General features: G+C 41.0%; 1 protein-coding gene across 1 annotated transcript in view; it reads left to right on the top strand.

The window, feature by feature from the left end:
- Window positions 1-2,569: 2,569 nt before the first annotated feature.
- The window catches only part of TIMMDC1 (translocase of inner mitochondrial membrane domain containing 1), a 26,166-nt gene continuing 12,923 nt past the window's right edge, over window positions 2,570-15,812 (top strand). Inside the window, exons 1-5 of the mRNA XM_006756433.2 lie at window positions 2,570-3,075; window positions 5,521-5,686; window positions 10,149-10,237; window positions 10,720-10,787; window positions 14,208-14,286. Coding sequence (XP_006756496.1) covers window positions 2,711-3,075; window positions 5,521-5,686; window positions 10,149-10,237; window positions 10,720-10,787; window positions 14,208-14,286 — 767 coding nt within the window. The 5' untranslated portion in view covers window positions 2,570-2,710. The remainder of the gene's footprint in view (window positions 3,076-5,520; window positions 5,687-10,148; window positions 10,238-10,719; window positions 10,788-14,207; window positions 14,287-15,812) is intronic.

Raw genomic sequence — 15,812 nt, forward strand, 5'->3', positions numbered from 1 at the left:
ACAGAGTGGCCCATCTACACCTCAGAACACTTTTTGGTTTATCATTGCTCTGAGACCCTTCAAAAAGCAGACCACAGAGTAAGGAGAGTATTTCCCTGGTGGTAAAAGAGAGTAAAACCCAGGGGCTTGCAGAAACAGGAGTGTGGAAGCGTGACAGATACTTAGGAGCTGAGATGAAATAACTAAGCAGTGGCCAAGGTTCTAGGAACTTCTTGAGATACTGGCTGGCAAAGAGAACCTTACAAATGAAACTCCAGTTACCCAAAGGAAAAGGCAGCTATGGAGTTGGTGAAATTCGCTGCTTAATGCCGGGTTTGTTCCGGCATCAAGAAGGGTTGTGGAATCTGGAGAAGGCTGTGCGTAGATTAAATAGGAGTCGAGAGACAAAATATAATTTTGAAAGGCATCTGGGGGTCAGAGGAGCCTAGTTTAAAGGAAACTAAGATCTTGCCTCAGGACCCCATGCTTTTTATTAACACAAATTGTCCTGAGGTGAGGTAGAGATAGACACTTCAAAGGGTCAGGGTTTCGTACACAGAGTCCATTGACAGAATGGGGGAATTAGCCTACGGCTGTTCAGGTGTTTGGCCAGTAGGAGGCAATAACATGTAGATTAAGATGCCCTGAACTGTCTGGCAGCAAGCAATCTTCCCTTTTCAGGTTTGGGGAAATGCCATCAGCCATTCCCAGATTCAGCCCTGCTGTCATGCTGGAATTGGCTTCCAGCAGTCAATATGACTTCCTTTGCACCTACAAGGTAGGGAGTCCTGGGAACATGTGTGTTGTGTATAAATTCACTAGTATCTGCCCAACAGCTCCAAGTCTTCCCTCATCTCAGAATGATTATGGGATCAAGCATCTTAAGCATTTAGCTTTTTCTACATGTAGGCTATAAAGAGTGCACATCCATTTTCTTGGGCTTTCAGGCCTTAGGACTTTATACTGATGCCCACCTGAGCCTATATGTGATAATCAGCAACCTAGAGTCAGAGCCAGGAGTCAGGGGATCTGAATTCTGTGCTGGGTCCTGCACATGGAGATGAATATATGTGGTCTCTGACCTCAAAGCTAGTCTACCAAGACAGCGAATAGAAAGTTGTGATGCAGTGTAGTAAGTGTTATGATGGGAGCTGAATCTAATTCTGTCTCCCAGACACCAAAGAAATCTTTCTGGCATTGTCACTAATTCAGCTAGTCTAGTCAGTCATTTCTCTGGACTTACCTATGAAATTCCAGCTGTAGTGGGTAAGGGAGCATCCCCAAATGGGGTCACACATGCTTGTGTCTTTCCACAACGCCAGCTTTATTAGAGGAGACCTCCCCAAGGAGCCAAGAGGATTACACAGAGGTTACACGCAGGAAAGGGGAGCTTATACGATAGAGCAGGCATAGCAAGGAGCATAGTAAGCACCCGGTGCTAAGTCCTGATCACTAGTGGGGGCTGTGGATGGAGAGGCAGGCTTAGGGCTCAAGCCAGGCGGCTACAGGGGCAACATGGTCTGGTCGAGCAGAAGTCCTTTCCAGCTCCAAGTGCGACTCCTGGTACAGCCAAGCTTGAGTGTCAAATAGTGGAAGCTCTGAGTTCTTAGAGCCCACAGCAGGTGGTGGTCCCACTCATATCAGTGTCCAGATGAAGTTCTTATCTGAGGGTTCAGGCTTGTGTTTTGGGATGTTCCAGGACCACCCTAAGGGCATTCTTGTTTCACCCCATTACCTCAGTTCTGGGCATCATGATGCCTGACATAATAGCCATGGCTGACAGTGACTCCACACTGGATTCTTGCAAAGTGTCCAAAAAGCCTGCTCTGCTCTTGCTCTACGCACCAGCTATTAAATTCCAGAATTCTATTTAATAAGGAGTGTAGAAGCGCTGAATTGCATCTAGAAAGGAATAAAGGAAGGGTAGGAATTGGCAAATATAAGAGGCTATATTGGGTTGCTATCAGAGATTAAATGGAAGCACACACACCAGATGAGACTATTTTTAAGACGTGCATTTTAATAAAAACTTTACGTCGAAGTATATGTTAGCAGAGGCTGCACTGATGGAAAATTATTGCTGCACTATCAAACGCACACCTGCTGGAAATTCCAGAAACTGTCCTGTCTTGTGAGAAGCAGTAGGTATAGGAACTAATTGGGGGTCGTAGGGGGGTGGGGGAAGCATGCATCATCTTGTAAGGAACTGCCCAAAGCTGACTATTCAAAACAGTGTTCTGCAATCTCAGCGTACCTGACTTCTCTTCCATGCCTCCGCTCCTTCTGGAAACCAGAACTTGCAGGAGTATTGTGGACCTAGCCCAGGAGGCTCCTCCTGCCGGGATAGGGTGGGTTGAGCTTGTCTTTGCACAAAATTCCTCTCTCCGTGCTCCACTTGTATTGACTATTGCACTTTCCTATTCATCTCTGTGGGTTTTCTGGGTGTTTAAATACGTTAAATTATGCCAATCTGCGACCACATCTGCCGCCAGGAACCAGCCGGAGACCCGAGGACGCGTGACCCTCGTAGCCCTGGGGGGCGGGGCCGGAGGCGGGGCTAGAGGCGCTGAGCGTGGCTACTCGCCGCTAATTCACTTCCGGACTCTTGAGTTCCGTTCCGCCTCCGACCGGAAGTTCTGTCGCCGTCGCCCCGCCCCTTGGCCTTTGCCCTGGTTGGGGCAGGACTTCCTATCTCGTGTGTCCAAGGACCTCCAAAGTGAAGCCGGGTCCGATGGTCAGGACCCGTGATGTGGAGAAGTTCGCACCCGGGCACGGGCGTTCACCCTCTCGTTCTTGCAGTTCCCCTGGCTGTCCTCCCACGGCGTTCCCGAGAGGCCGAGCGCCCCGATCACCAAGCTGGTGTCTGTCCGCAGGTTCGGGGACGGCCATGGAGGAGCGGCCGCGGGCGCCGAGGAGCATCCTCTGGGCGCTGGGTCCTTTCCCGCGAGTCTTTGCTGCGGAGGCCGTGGCCACTAGTTCTGTAGCCGCCGACCCGGAGGTCCTTGTGGAGGACCAGAAGCTACCGTCTCCATACGTCCCAGGACCCCAGCCCCTGGAGTCTGGATGGGACCGCCTCCGGGAGCTGTTTGCCAAAGAGTAACAGTGCTTGGGGTCTGGGCGGGGCTGCGGAGAGAGTGTCCTGCAGCTTTGGGTTATCCCGGGGCTGAGGACCACAGGGTGGTGTGGTTTGCTTTTAAATGGGATCTGGGCTTCCTTCCTCTATTTGCACCCCGAGCTTGCATCCTGTCATGTCCATTTGGAAGTTGTGTAGGTGACAGGAAGGCTTTCAAACGATAAGGGTAAGACTCATAAGTCAGAGCTTATAGGCATATTAAGGGAGTATAGTTTTAGTGTAATACCCTGGTTTTGCAGATTAGAAGAACGGGACCGAACTAATTAGTGTCATAATTGACCCTGGAACCCATATCTGCAGGATCCCACTCCACTGTTCTTTTTTGGATTTCACTTGATCCCAAACGTCTCTGTTTCATGACCAGTAGCTCCCCTCCCCGCCAAAAGGTGGAAGTTGGAGAGATAGGCGGAGAGTTGTAAAATTTTTATTCTGCCACATAAGGAATGTGTAAAATAGCACCACTTGTGTCATCATCATATAAAAGATATCAGCTGGGTTAACACATAAAGTTTCAGAATAAGATATCCTTTGAATTGAGTTACTTTTAATGAAAAACTCCAGATATTTCATTCATTCTTTTTTTTTAATTTTATTTTTTATTACAAAGGGTATTACATATGTGTCCATTTTTTCCCCCCGCCCAAGACAGTCCCCTAGCCTCCCCTATCCCCCAGTGTCTTATTTTCATTCATTCTTTGATTCATTTAATTTACTCACCAGTTATTGGTGAAAAGTTTGCCCTTTCATGAAGTTTTTTTTACAATACTTCACTGTGTTGTCAAGTGGTTAAATTAACTTTGAAGCTTTATTATGTTGCTAAGAGGTATATAGTTGGGGCAAGGGATTTGGCAGAATTATATTTAATAACTATGTTTAGATTTTATCATCTTTTTGTTGTTGTTTAATCCTCACCCGAGGACATGCTTAGAGAGATGAAGGGACACACACACACACACACACACACACACACACACACACTGATCAGTAGCCTTCCCTGTGAGCCCTGACTGGAACTGGCAACCTTTCAGTGCATACAATGACACAGTCAACCAACTGAGCCACTCCTGCTGGGCTCATCATTTTTATTTGTTTTTGTTTCTTTGTTAATCTTCACCTGAGGATATTTTTCCATTGATTTTTTTTTTAGGGAGAGTGGAAGAGTTAGGGGAAAGCCAGAGAGAAATATCGATGCGAGAGAAACACATTGATTGGTTGCCTCTTGCAGGAGCCCCAACTGGGGGCGGGCTGGGGAAGAGCCTGCAACAAAGGTACGAGCCCTGGAGTGCCTTTGATCGGAATCGAACCCAGGACCTTTTGGTCTGCTGGCTGATGCTCTATCCACTGTTCCAAACCAGCTAGGGCTCGTCATATTTATTTTAAAGATGAGTTAGCCTTTTTCATTCGTCAGTCCTTCCAATATTTGAGATTCTTGTGATAGAGCCTATACAGTATATAACAGAACAGGGTTATTTTGATCAGCTTTATAAACCACAGAATGTTAGAGCTGAAAGAAATGTGAAAGATAATCTAGTGTAACTTTCATGCTCCCCTCCATCATGGATGAGGAAACCAAGGTTCACATTGCCTGTGACCTGACTGCGGGTCACTTAACAGTCATAAAACCTGAAGTATTAAAAAAGATAGGGTTTAAAATTTTTTTCTTATACATCTAAGGTTTCATTCTTGCATACATTAACCTAAAATTCCATATGTGTGTAATTTTTAAAAGCTTAAAATTAAAAAAAGGAAGTATTGATCTTTACATCCAACTCAAATTCTTCCTCTTTCTAGAAGGTATAATAGAGTTGTAATAGTCATTAAGTAAAAGCACCTTTAAAAAAAACGTTTTTAGCCCGGCCAGAGTGGCTCAGTGGTTGAGCATCAAACTATGACCCAGGAGGTCACAGTTCAATTCCAGCAACCCAGGCTCAATCCCCAGTGGCAGGAGGTAGCCAATCAATGATTCTCTGTCATCGATGTTTCTGTCTCTCCCTCTCATTTTTCTGAAATCAGTAAAAATATATTTTAAAAAACTCCACAAAAACCGTTTTATTGGAGTATAAAATGCATCTAGAAAATATATAAGTATATTGATCAGTGGGTTTTTATAAACCCAACATGAAGAGACTTGTTACCAGCATCCCTGAAGCTCCCCTTGTGCCCCTTTCAGTCACTACCTTCCCAAGAGTAACCAACCACTAGCCTAATTTCTAACAGCATAAATTAGTTTTGGCTGAAATTTGAGTTATTTATAACTGCAGTATTTAATGCATCAGAGGATTTAATTGGTTCAGCCCATACTTTAAAATGTGGTTGTGTTAGCCTTTGGGATAATTCTTATCATACTATCTTTTGGAGAGCAGTATGCATAAACTAATCCCAAACTTTTGTTGTTGTTGATGTTTTAGTGAACGGCAGAGAAATTCAAAGGAACTTGAGAATATTTATAAGGCAGCCATTACAGGAGGCATCATTGGCTGGGTGTATGGGGGAGTACCAGCTTTTGTACATGCTAAACAACGCTACATTGAGCAGAGCCAAGCAGAAGTTTATTATAACCGGTTTGATGCTGTGGTAGGTACTGGTGTTCTAAATTTATTTGAGGGCACACTAATTTAGCAATTCACTTTAGACTTACTCAGTTAGGTGGTAGGTTGGGAGGGTTAAGGATGTCAGAGTAAAGAAACAAAGTCTAGCCGAAGCCGGTTTGGCTCAGTGGATAGAGTGTCGGCCTGCGGACTGAGAGGTCCCGGGTTCGGTTCCGGTCAGGGGCGTGTGCCTTGGTTGCGGGCACATCCCCAGGGGGGAGTGTGCAGGAGGCGGCTGATCGATGTTTCTCTCTCATCGATGTTTCTAACTCTCTATCTCTCTCCCTTCCTCTCTGTAAAAAATCAATAAAATATATTAAAAAAAAAAAAAGAAAGAAACAAAGTCTATCCTTAGTAACAATGGAAGTACTAGTGCTAACGTGCATACACATGGCCTGGCAGACCACTTATCTTTGGAAGAGATCACCACAATAGTTCTATTTTCTTTCTTTTTTAAAATTTAAATATTTTTATTGATTTTTAGAGGAGAGATAGACTGAAACATCAACGTGAATGCGGAACATCTAGAGCAGTGATGGCGAACCTTTTGAGCTCTGCGTGTCAGCATTTTGAAAAACCCTAACTTTGGTGCCGTGTCACATATAGAAATTTTTTGATATTTGCAACCAGAGTAAAACAAAGACTTATATTTTTGATATTTATTTTATATATTTAAATGCCATTTAACAAAGAAAAATAAACCAAAAACCGAGTTCGCGCTGACATGCGTGTCATAGGTTTGCCATCACTGATCTAGAGGCTGCCTTCTGCACGCCCCCTACTGGGGATTGATCCTATAACCCAAGCATGTGCCCTGACTGGGAATCAAAACAACAACCTTTTGGTGCATGGGACAACACCCAACCAACTGAGCCATAGTGGCCCAGGCTACAACTCTATTTTCTGAAAAATATTTCTGATCTGCTAAATCATCAAGCTCAGTTGTGGCATATTTATCCTATTCACAAATCCTCCATGGAGTACACTACTTCACACTAAAACAGTAATTAACATTTATAACTTTATAGCTTATAGGGTAGTAACTCATTTGTTAGGTCTGTGTATCAATTCTGTTGTGCTAGTGAGGAAGTTATATGTATTTCAGAGAGTTTTTGTTTTTTTAAAAATTAATGTCAGACATAAACTTTAAAAAGTACAAAGAATTCCTACATACCTTTCACGCAGATTCTCCAAATGTTAACATTTTACCACTTATTTTCTTTATCATTTTTTCTTTGGGTAATGCCTACTATTATTTTTGTGTGTGAACTGCTGGAGAGTAAGTTATAGACAGGATGACTACTTCAACATTATTTCCTGAAAAAAGGGACATCTCTTACATAATTTTGCAAATCAGAAAATTATACTGATAAGAGTATATATTATCTATAAACTTTATGTAAATTTTGCTAGTTGTCCCATTAATATCATCTATTTGAAAAGTAAGTAAATAAATAAGATTTTCTGGGCTAGGATCTAATACTGGATTCAAATGTTGAATTTGCCTGTCATGCCTCTCTAGTCCCCTTCAATCTGGAAGTTTCTCTGTCTTTCTTTGAATTTCTTGACCTTGACATTTTTGAAGATTGTGAGTTATATATTTTGTAGAATTTCCCTCTATTTGGATTTGTTTGATTTTTTTTTTATGATTAGATTCTGGTTATGTGTTTTAACAGGAATACCCTTGAATTGATGTTGTATCCTTCTTAGGAAATATATATCACAGTCCATGATACCTGTTTGTCCCTTTACTGGTGATGTTTACTTTAGACACTTGGTTAAGATTATCTCTGCAAGGTTTATCCACCACAAAACTACTGTTTTTTCCCCTGTATCAACTTGTGTGCCGCAAGAATTTTTAAAACATGCAATACCTTACTACTTAGTCAGGGGCACTGACCTCTTTTCCTTTAGGTTGTCAAATTAAACAAATGACAACGGCCAACAACAATAAAGTCATTCAATATGAATGAATAAAAATTATACCTTTTTATTTTTTGTCAGATCAGCAACAAATATAATACATATTTTGGTGTGTTGTAGTATTTTAGTAATTAGTTTATGTGTGCCATGGAATGAAAAAGGTTGAAAACCACTACCCTCTGTTACCTTAAGAATACTTATTAGATACTTTGAGACTATGCAAATATCCTATTTTTCATCAAATGTCTACCTTCTAGCTTTAGCATTCAATAATGATTCTTATGTTAAAACAGTTATTGCTGTGGCGGTTGCCAAATGGCCATTTTCTAATTCTGTCATCCCATCTACATTTATTGGTTAGTATTCTACTATCAGCAAGAGCTTTCATTTTCCCTCTATTTATTTATCTCTCTATTTAATTTATTTAGAGTGGACTCCTGGTTTTTTATTTTATTCTGTAGGTTTATAATCAATTATCATTGATTTTAATACCCAAATTGGCGTACATGTGGACAGTTGGAACCCCTTCAAGCTAGACCCTGTGTCCTTTTGATATGTCCCCATCATTCTTTGAGCACCCCTTTACTTCTTGGCACAGCAAGGTGCTCCTGACTATTCCTTTACTTTTAAAATTGGAATGAGCCATTTCACCAAGGACCTCTAGTTATTTGTTTTTAGTGGAAAATGGTACTTAAAAACCAAGATTTGGTGTTAAGTATGGTCATTGCTACTGAGATGTCATGGCTTCTAAGTCCTAGGCAGACACAGGACATGTGTGTGATATTTATATTCATATACACATTCCTATATACATCTATATCTACCTACTTTTTAAAAGCCATGTATTCATACAGATACTTTTCAGAGTTTTTTCTTTTAAATATATTTATTGATTTCAGAGAGAGGAAGGAAGAAGAAAGAGATAGAAACATCAATGATGAGAGAGAATCATTGATTGGCTGCCTCCTGCATGCCCCCTACTGGGGATCGAGCCCACAACCTGGGCATGTGCCTTTGACTGGAATCGAACCTGGGACCCTTCAGTTTGCAGGCTGATGCTCTATCCATTGAGCCAAACCAGCTGGAGCTTCAGAGTGGTTTTGACTTGCCCAATATCATATAGTAGTTTGGAATCAGAGATTCTCTCAGAGTCTCTAAAAATCCAGAAATATTTATTCTCACAATATTACATATTACTAGAGGCTCAGTGCATGAAATTCATGCATGGGTAGGGTCCCCTGGCCTGGCTGGCGATCAGGGCCGGTTGGGGCCTTCTGGCTTCCAGCCAGGGCCTCCCTTCCCTGGCTGCCAGCTGCTGGCCAGGGCCTTCCTTTGTTCCGCGCCGCCCCCTGGTAGTCACTGCACGTCATAGCAAGTGATAGAACTCCCAGTTGAACTCCTGTGGGGACACTGCATATTAGCCTTTTATATAGATAGATACCAGATCTGTTTTAATGTTGGTCTAGTAACAGTGGACTGTGGAGACAGACAACCTACCTTCCAATTCTGACTTTATTCCTTATTGGTTAGAAACTTCCTCTATATACTTTAGTTAAAATTAAAATACCTGCCTGAAGAAAATGTTGTAAAGATTAAATGAGGTGCTCTAGCTGATTTGGCTCAGTGAATAGAGGGTCAGCCTACAGTAGACTGAAGCATCCGGGCTTGATTCTGGTCAAGGGCACGTGCCTGGGTTGAGGGCTTGATCAACAGTAGGGGGCATGCAGGAGGCAGCCAATCAGTGATTCTCTCATCATTGATGTTTTTATCTCTCCCTTTCCCTTCCTCTCTGAAATCAATAAAAATATATTTTTTTAAAAAAAAGATTAAATGAGGTAATATGTTAACACAACTTTTACATAGAATGTGATCAGTAAATTATGTTTTTTTCCTTCCTCTGCTCCTTTCCTACACATATGTATTACTTTAATCCTTACCCTTTAATGTACCACTTACTCAGTTCTTTATTTATGTTTTTCTTGTCCCCAAGATTTCTTTAAAAAAAAATTGTTTATTGATTTTTACAGACAGAGGAAGGGGCAGGGGGAGAGAGAAAGAGAAACATCGATTCATTATTTCACTTATTTATGCATTTATTGATTGATTCTTGTATGTGCCCTGACCGGGGACTGAACTGCAACCTTGGTGTGTACAATCCTCTAACCAACTGAGCTACCCAGCCAGGGCCTCATCAAGATTTCTTGGGGAAAAATAAATCATATCTAATACTGATTTTATAGCTGTTGTGGTGTTTGCTATGTAAATTCTCAGTGATATTTAATTAATGGATTAATTGGTTGACACTGGCAAATTCTTAGTTTCTTTTCTATCTCCTGATGGAATAGGATGCACCTGGGACTTTTGCTTAAGCTACAATACTGAATGAGTGATATTTCTACAGATTTTCTGTTGTTTCTGTTTAGGTGTCCCTGCCTAATCCATAGCTGACATTCCTCCACCACAGTTTTAGAATAAGGAAAGTACCAAGGTGTCTTGGAACCTCACAGCCTTTTTATTAACTTTAGCAATCTGCACATCGTGCTGCCACGCGAGGCTTCATCCGATACGGTTGGCGCTGGAGCTGGAGAACTGCAGTGTTTGTGACTATATTCAAGTAAGTTCTCTCTGAATTGTGACACAGGGTCTTGGTATTCTTTTATCAGCACATCTTTTAAGTGGGATTATGAAAACTGAACACCTACATGAAAGTGATTCATAATACCTTTTCCCCAATAGTGTTATCTGTGTAGAAGACTGGTCCAGTTGTAGTTTTCCCATTGATGAATGGAGGTGAACCAACTTGTATCAAAATAGATACAAGGTTTCTTAGTAAGAGAAACTCTGCAAAACTCTTCCTCACGCTTCTATTTTTAAGTGACTATTTATTCCCAAATTTATTCCTTCTTCAGCAGAAGGTCCCCCTAAAGCCCGTGTTATATTAGCAGTCTGAGACACAGGTCAGGGCTAGACTGGGACCAGGGATGGGTGTAGTAGGCTCTTCTGAAATAATACAGATGTCTTTAGTGAAAGGTGCATTCCAGAAGGTAAATGGGTTATGCTTCAAATTATGTTTTCCTCTTTCTGTCGTCTCCCCAGCACAGTGAACACTGGTCTAAGTGTATACCGAGATAAAAATGCCCTAAGCCATTTTATCATCGCAGGAGGTAAGACAAGTTTGTTCTTGTTTATGTTTTTCAATCTCAAATATGGTTTGGGAAATATGTCAGGACCTAAGTCACAGCTGCTGAATTCTTTAGTTGGCTTATTCAACATTCGTGCAAAATGTACTAGTATAGAGAGTATTAGGCTTAATCCTTGGTACACTTGGTGAACAAAGCAGATAAGGTCTGAGCTTTCATGGAGTGTAACAGTCTAATGTATATGGGGAAAAACAGGTGGTTAGGATGGAAAGTACCAGATAGGTGGGGCAGTGGGATCTAAGGGACAGAGTGATCAGAGAAAGCCTTCCTGAGGAAGTGACATTTAAGCCAAAACCTTAAGAATGGGAAGGAGCAAGACTTACGAAGAAGGGTAGCCTAGGCAGAGGGAATGTTTCTCAGAAGCAGGGTGCTTGAGGGTAAGAGTGGCTTGAGATGAAATTGGTGAGATACAGTAGAAAGGGGCCCGATTTTTCATGGCAAGAGTTTGGATTTTATTTTAAAGCTCTATACCTCTGAGATAATTACAACAACAACAAAAGTACAACCATTCTTTGGTATCTGGGGGGATTGATTCCAGGACATTATTCCCCTCTGGTTCCCCCCTTCCTGTGAATACCAAAATCTGAAAATATTCAAGTCCCTTATGTAAACTGGCACAGTGTTTACACGTGGGCTACAGGGTATGCCTGCACATCACTTCATTCGCGTGGATTCAACATAGTGCTCCGCGTGTGGCAAACTCAAATTTTGCTTTTGTGAATTTCCTAGGATTTCCCCCCCTGAATATTTTCAGTCTGCAGTTGATTGACTCCATAGATGTGGAACCGTGATAGGGAGGGCTTACTGTATTAAACTATTATTTTCAGAAATGTAGATGAAGTTACCTGCCATATATACTCAGACACTAACTTATGTACATTCTCTCACAAAAACCCGCATATATTGCACATAACATTTTTTTCTTTTAATTTGGAAATAATGTCAAGGTTACAGAAAGTTACAAAAATAAAAATGATACAAGGAACACCATGATCAGTACCCTTTAGTACAGAGATTCAGCTATTAATATTTTAGCCCATTTACTCTATCATTTGTGCTCTATTTTGAGTATACTCTCTCTCTATGTGTCCTATACATACATGCACAGACAAACACATGTATATATACTTTGAACTTAACATTTTTTAAATGTGTTTTTTTTTAATTTATTTCAGAAAGGAAGAGAAAGGGGGAGAGAGATAGAAACATCAGTGATGAGAGAGAATCATTGGCTGCCTCCTGCACGTCCCATATCGGGGATTAAGCCCACACCTGGTCATTACCCTTGACTGGAATTGAACCCTGGATCCTTTGGTCCACAGGCCACTGCTCTACCCAGTGAGCCAAACTGGCTAGGGCTGATCTTAACATTTTAATGAAAACATTTTTAAATATGAAATTAGAAATAGACATTAATAGCATTGAAGTAGCTAGGATTTGCCCTTTTTGACCTTGTGAACAGTTTTACATGTTCTGAAGGCTCAAATGTTTATATTCAAACCAAATTCTTATCTTCCTCCGCCCACTTCCATTCTTGGTTCTATTATATTCTCTGTTGTCTACCCTGTTAAATTCTAAAAGTGGAAATCAAGTAATGATGGTTCTTCCCTTTATTTCTTTCCAAACTTCCTATGCACCAATCATTTATATTCCTTAAATATATATGCACTCTCTCACCTTCTCTTGTTCCTACTGCTACTATTAGGTTTTCCCTGTTTCTAATCTTGTCAAGCCACCTCCTCTGTTCTCTTAGTTTTAAAATATGAATATGATCATAATACTTTTCTGTTGAGATTCGCTTGCAGTTTCCCATCACTGTAATGTTGATTCTTTTTTTTTTTTAAATACATTTTATTGATTTTTTACAGAGAGGAAGGGAGAGGGATAGAGAGTTAGAAACATCGATGAGATGGAACCATTGACCAGCTGCCTCCTGCACATCCCCCAATGGGGATGTGCCCGCAACCAAGGCACATGCTCCCGACCGGAATTGAACCTGGGACCCTTCAGTCCACAGGCCGATGCTCCATCCACTGAGCCAAACCGGTTTGGCTGTAATGTTGATTCTTGATCTGGCCCCATGCACCACTCTTGCTTCAGGCTTATGAATCTACTTGGATTTCCTAAACCCAGGATATTCTTGCTTTACCTGTATTGGTCCCTCCTCTTCTTCTTCTTCTTTTTTTTTTTTTTTGCTAATCTTCACCCAAGGATATTTTTCCATTGATTTTTAGGAAGAGTGAAAGAGAGAGGGAAAGACAGAGAGAAACATCAATGTGAGAGAAACACATTGACTGGTGCCTCCTGCATGCGCCCGGACCAGGGCGTTGGCTGGGGAGAAGCCTGCAACCAAGGTACATGCCCTGGACCAAAATTTAACCTGGGACCCCTTGGTCTGCAGCCCAACACTATCCACTGAGGCAAACTGGCTAGGGCTGGTCCCTCTTCTTGAACCTATCTCTCCCCCCCTGCCCCCGAACTAATTTTGTTCTACCCCTACTTAATCTATCTTTTCTTTCTTTCTTTCTTTCTTTCTTTCTTTCTTTCTTTCTTTCTTTCTTTCTTTCTTTCCTTCCTTCCTTCCTTCCTTTCTTTTTCTTTATTGATTTTAGGTAGGAAGGGAGAGGGAGAAAGAGATAGAAGCATCAATGATGAGAGAGAATCAATGATCAGCTGCCTCAACCTGAGCATGTGCCCTTGACCAGAATTGAACCCAGGACCCTTCAGTCCACAGGCTGATGCTCTACCCACTAAGCTAGCCCTGCTAGGACACAAGTGTTATATTTAAAAATGTTGTCACCTCAGATGCCATTAGTTGTGTTGTACATAGTAAAAGGGGAGAATGAATTACTGTTTTGGATGTACAATCTTAGTAGGAAGGAAACAGTACATGTGCAGCAGCCACCAGGTGGCGTGGTAAGCCAGATGCACGTTTTCAGGCCTGCCTGAGAGGTGTAGCGTGGCCGTACAGAAAAGGGGAAGGCATAAGCTGCAGGGGGTTTTGTTTATTTGGGGAAAGCTTTCCTTGAAGAAGGAAGAAATGAAAGGTGGAAGTGAAGAGATTACAGATTTTTAAGGGGGAGGTAGACAAAAATGAAGCAAAATGAGAAGAGGTTGGATCCATGGAACACATTGAGGAATTAGTTTTGTAAAGGAACATTTCTTTCTTTGAACCTGCAGAATAGAAGAGATGCTAGCTATATTGGCATTTTAAACTCAGAAAGTCTAGGTTGTAGTAGTATATTAATGTTGGGGTCAGAAAGCTTACTATAGGTATTTATGTCCTTTTTATAGAAGAAATAATTTTAAAATAGAATTCTAGTGCTTAAAGATGACTTAATAATACTGTTTTTCTGCGTTTGTTTTCTGTGTTTGTTTAAATAGCTGTCACAGGAAGCCTTTTTAGAATAAATTTAGGTCTGCCTGGTTTCGTAGCTGGTGGCATAATTGGCGCCTTGCTAGGGTAAGTGTTAACATGGTTTGATTCTGAATTAACACAACTTTCATTAATGACTGGCCTGTTAAACATCTCATTCATTTCTAAAGAACAAAGATCTCTAGTCTTATATTGGTAGTAACTTTGACTCTCCAATTCTAATTCTACCCCAATTATTCATTTACTTCCAGTTTTCATTGGGTGAAAACTCTTTAAATATCACGAACATCTGAAACTATTTATAGTTTGAACAAAGGTCCTTATAATGAGCAGGAAAAAGGAATGAGAAAATTAAACACATTCTATTAAAGAAGTTTCAGCTTTATTTGTTTAGTTTAATTAATTTTAAAAAAGTCTTACTTTTTACTTTCGAAAATTCTGACCCTACAATAAAGTACATTGAATGAATTAATACATTGAACACCCATATGTCCCTTCACTTCAATTCACCAATTGTTAACATCTTGCCATACTTGTTGTCCATCTCTCTATATATATGTGAATGTGTGTATATTTCCTTTTCTTTTCAATTAAACCATTTGAGACCTCATAATTCTACATCCCTAAATACATCAGTGTGTATCTCCCAGGATAAGAACATTGTCCAGTGACAATAAATAAACAAAATGTGGTATAACTATACTATATAATATTCAGTCATAAAAATATGAGGTATTGATTCACACCACAATATGAGTAATCCTTGATTAAACCCAGGACAAAAATCCACATGTTGCACTACTCTACTTATATGAAGTATCTAGAAGAGGCAAATATGTGCCCTGACCAGTGTGGTTCCGTTGGTTGAGGGTCATTCTGTGCACTGAAAGGTAGCTGATGGATTCCTGGCCAGAGGACATGCCCAGGTTGCCAGCTTAATCTCTGGTCAGGGTGTATATGTGGGAAGCAGCCCATTGACTGCTAATAGGTATGAGTTTTCTTTTTGGGGTGATGAAAATGTTCTGGGATTAGTTAGCAGTGGTAATTGCATGAATACATGAAAAAACACTAAATTATACACTTTAAAGAGTTGAATTTATGGTAGATGAGTCATACCTCCAAGCTATTCTTGCTGATAGACCATTTTTATTTTTATTTTTATTTATTTCAGAGAGGAAGGGAGAGGGAGAGGGAGAGAGAAACATCAGTGATGCGAGAGAATCATTGACCGGCTGCCTACTGCACGCCCCCTACTGGGGATCAAGCCCACAACCCAGGCATGTGCCCTTGACCAGAATCAAACCTGGGACCCTTCAGTCTGCAGGCTGATGTTCTATCCACTGAGCCAAACCAGCTAGGACCTGATAGACCATTTTTGTTTTTGTTTTGTTTTTGTATGTATATGTGTGTGTGTGTCCCCCACCACCCCAGTGTCGTGTCCATTGGTTATACTAATATGCATGCATATAAGTCCTTTGGTTGTATGTCTTCTTTGGAAAAGTGTTTCTTTTTTTTTTTAATATATTTTATTGATTTTTCACAGAGAGGAAAGGAGAGAGATAGAGAGTCAGAAACATCGATGAGAGAGAAACATCGATCAGCTGCCTCCTGCA

Source organism: Myotis davidii, unplaced genomic scaffold (assembly GCF_000327345.1).
Source record: "Myotis davidii unplaced genomic scaffold, ASM32734v1 scaffold2314, whole genome shotgun sequence".
NCBI lineage: Eukaryota > Metazoa > Chordata > Mammalia > Chiroptera > Vespertilionidae > Myotis > Myotis davidii.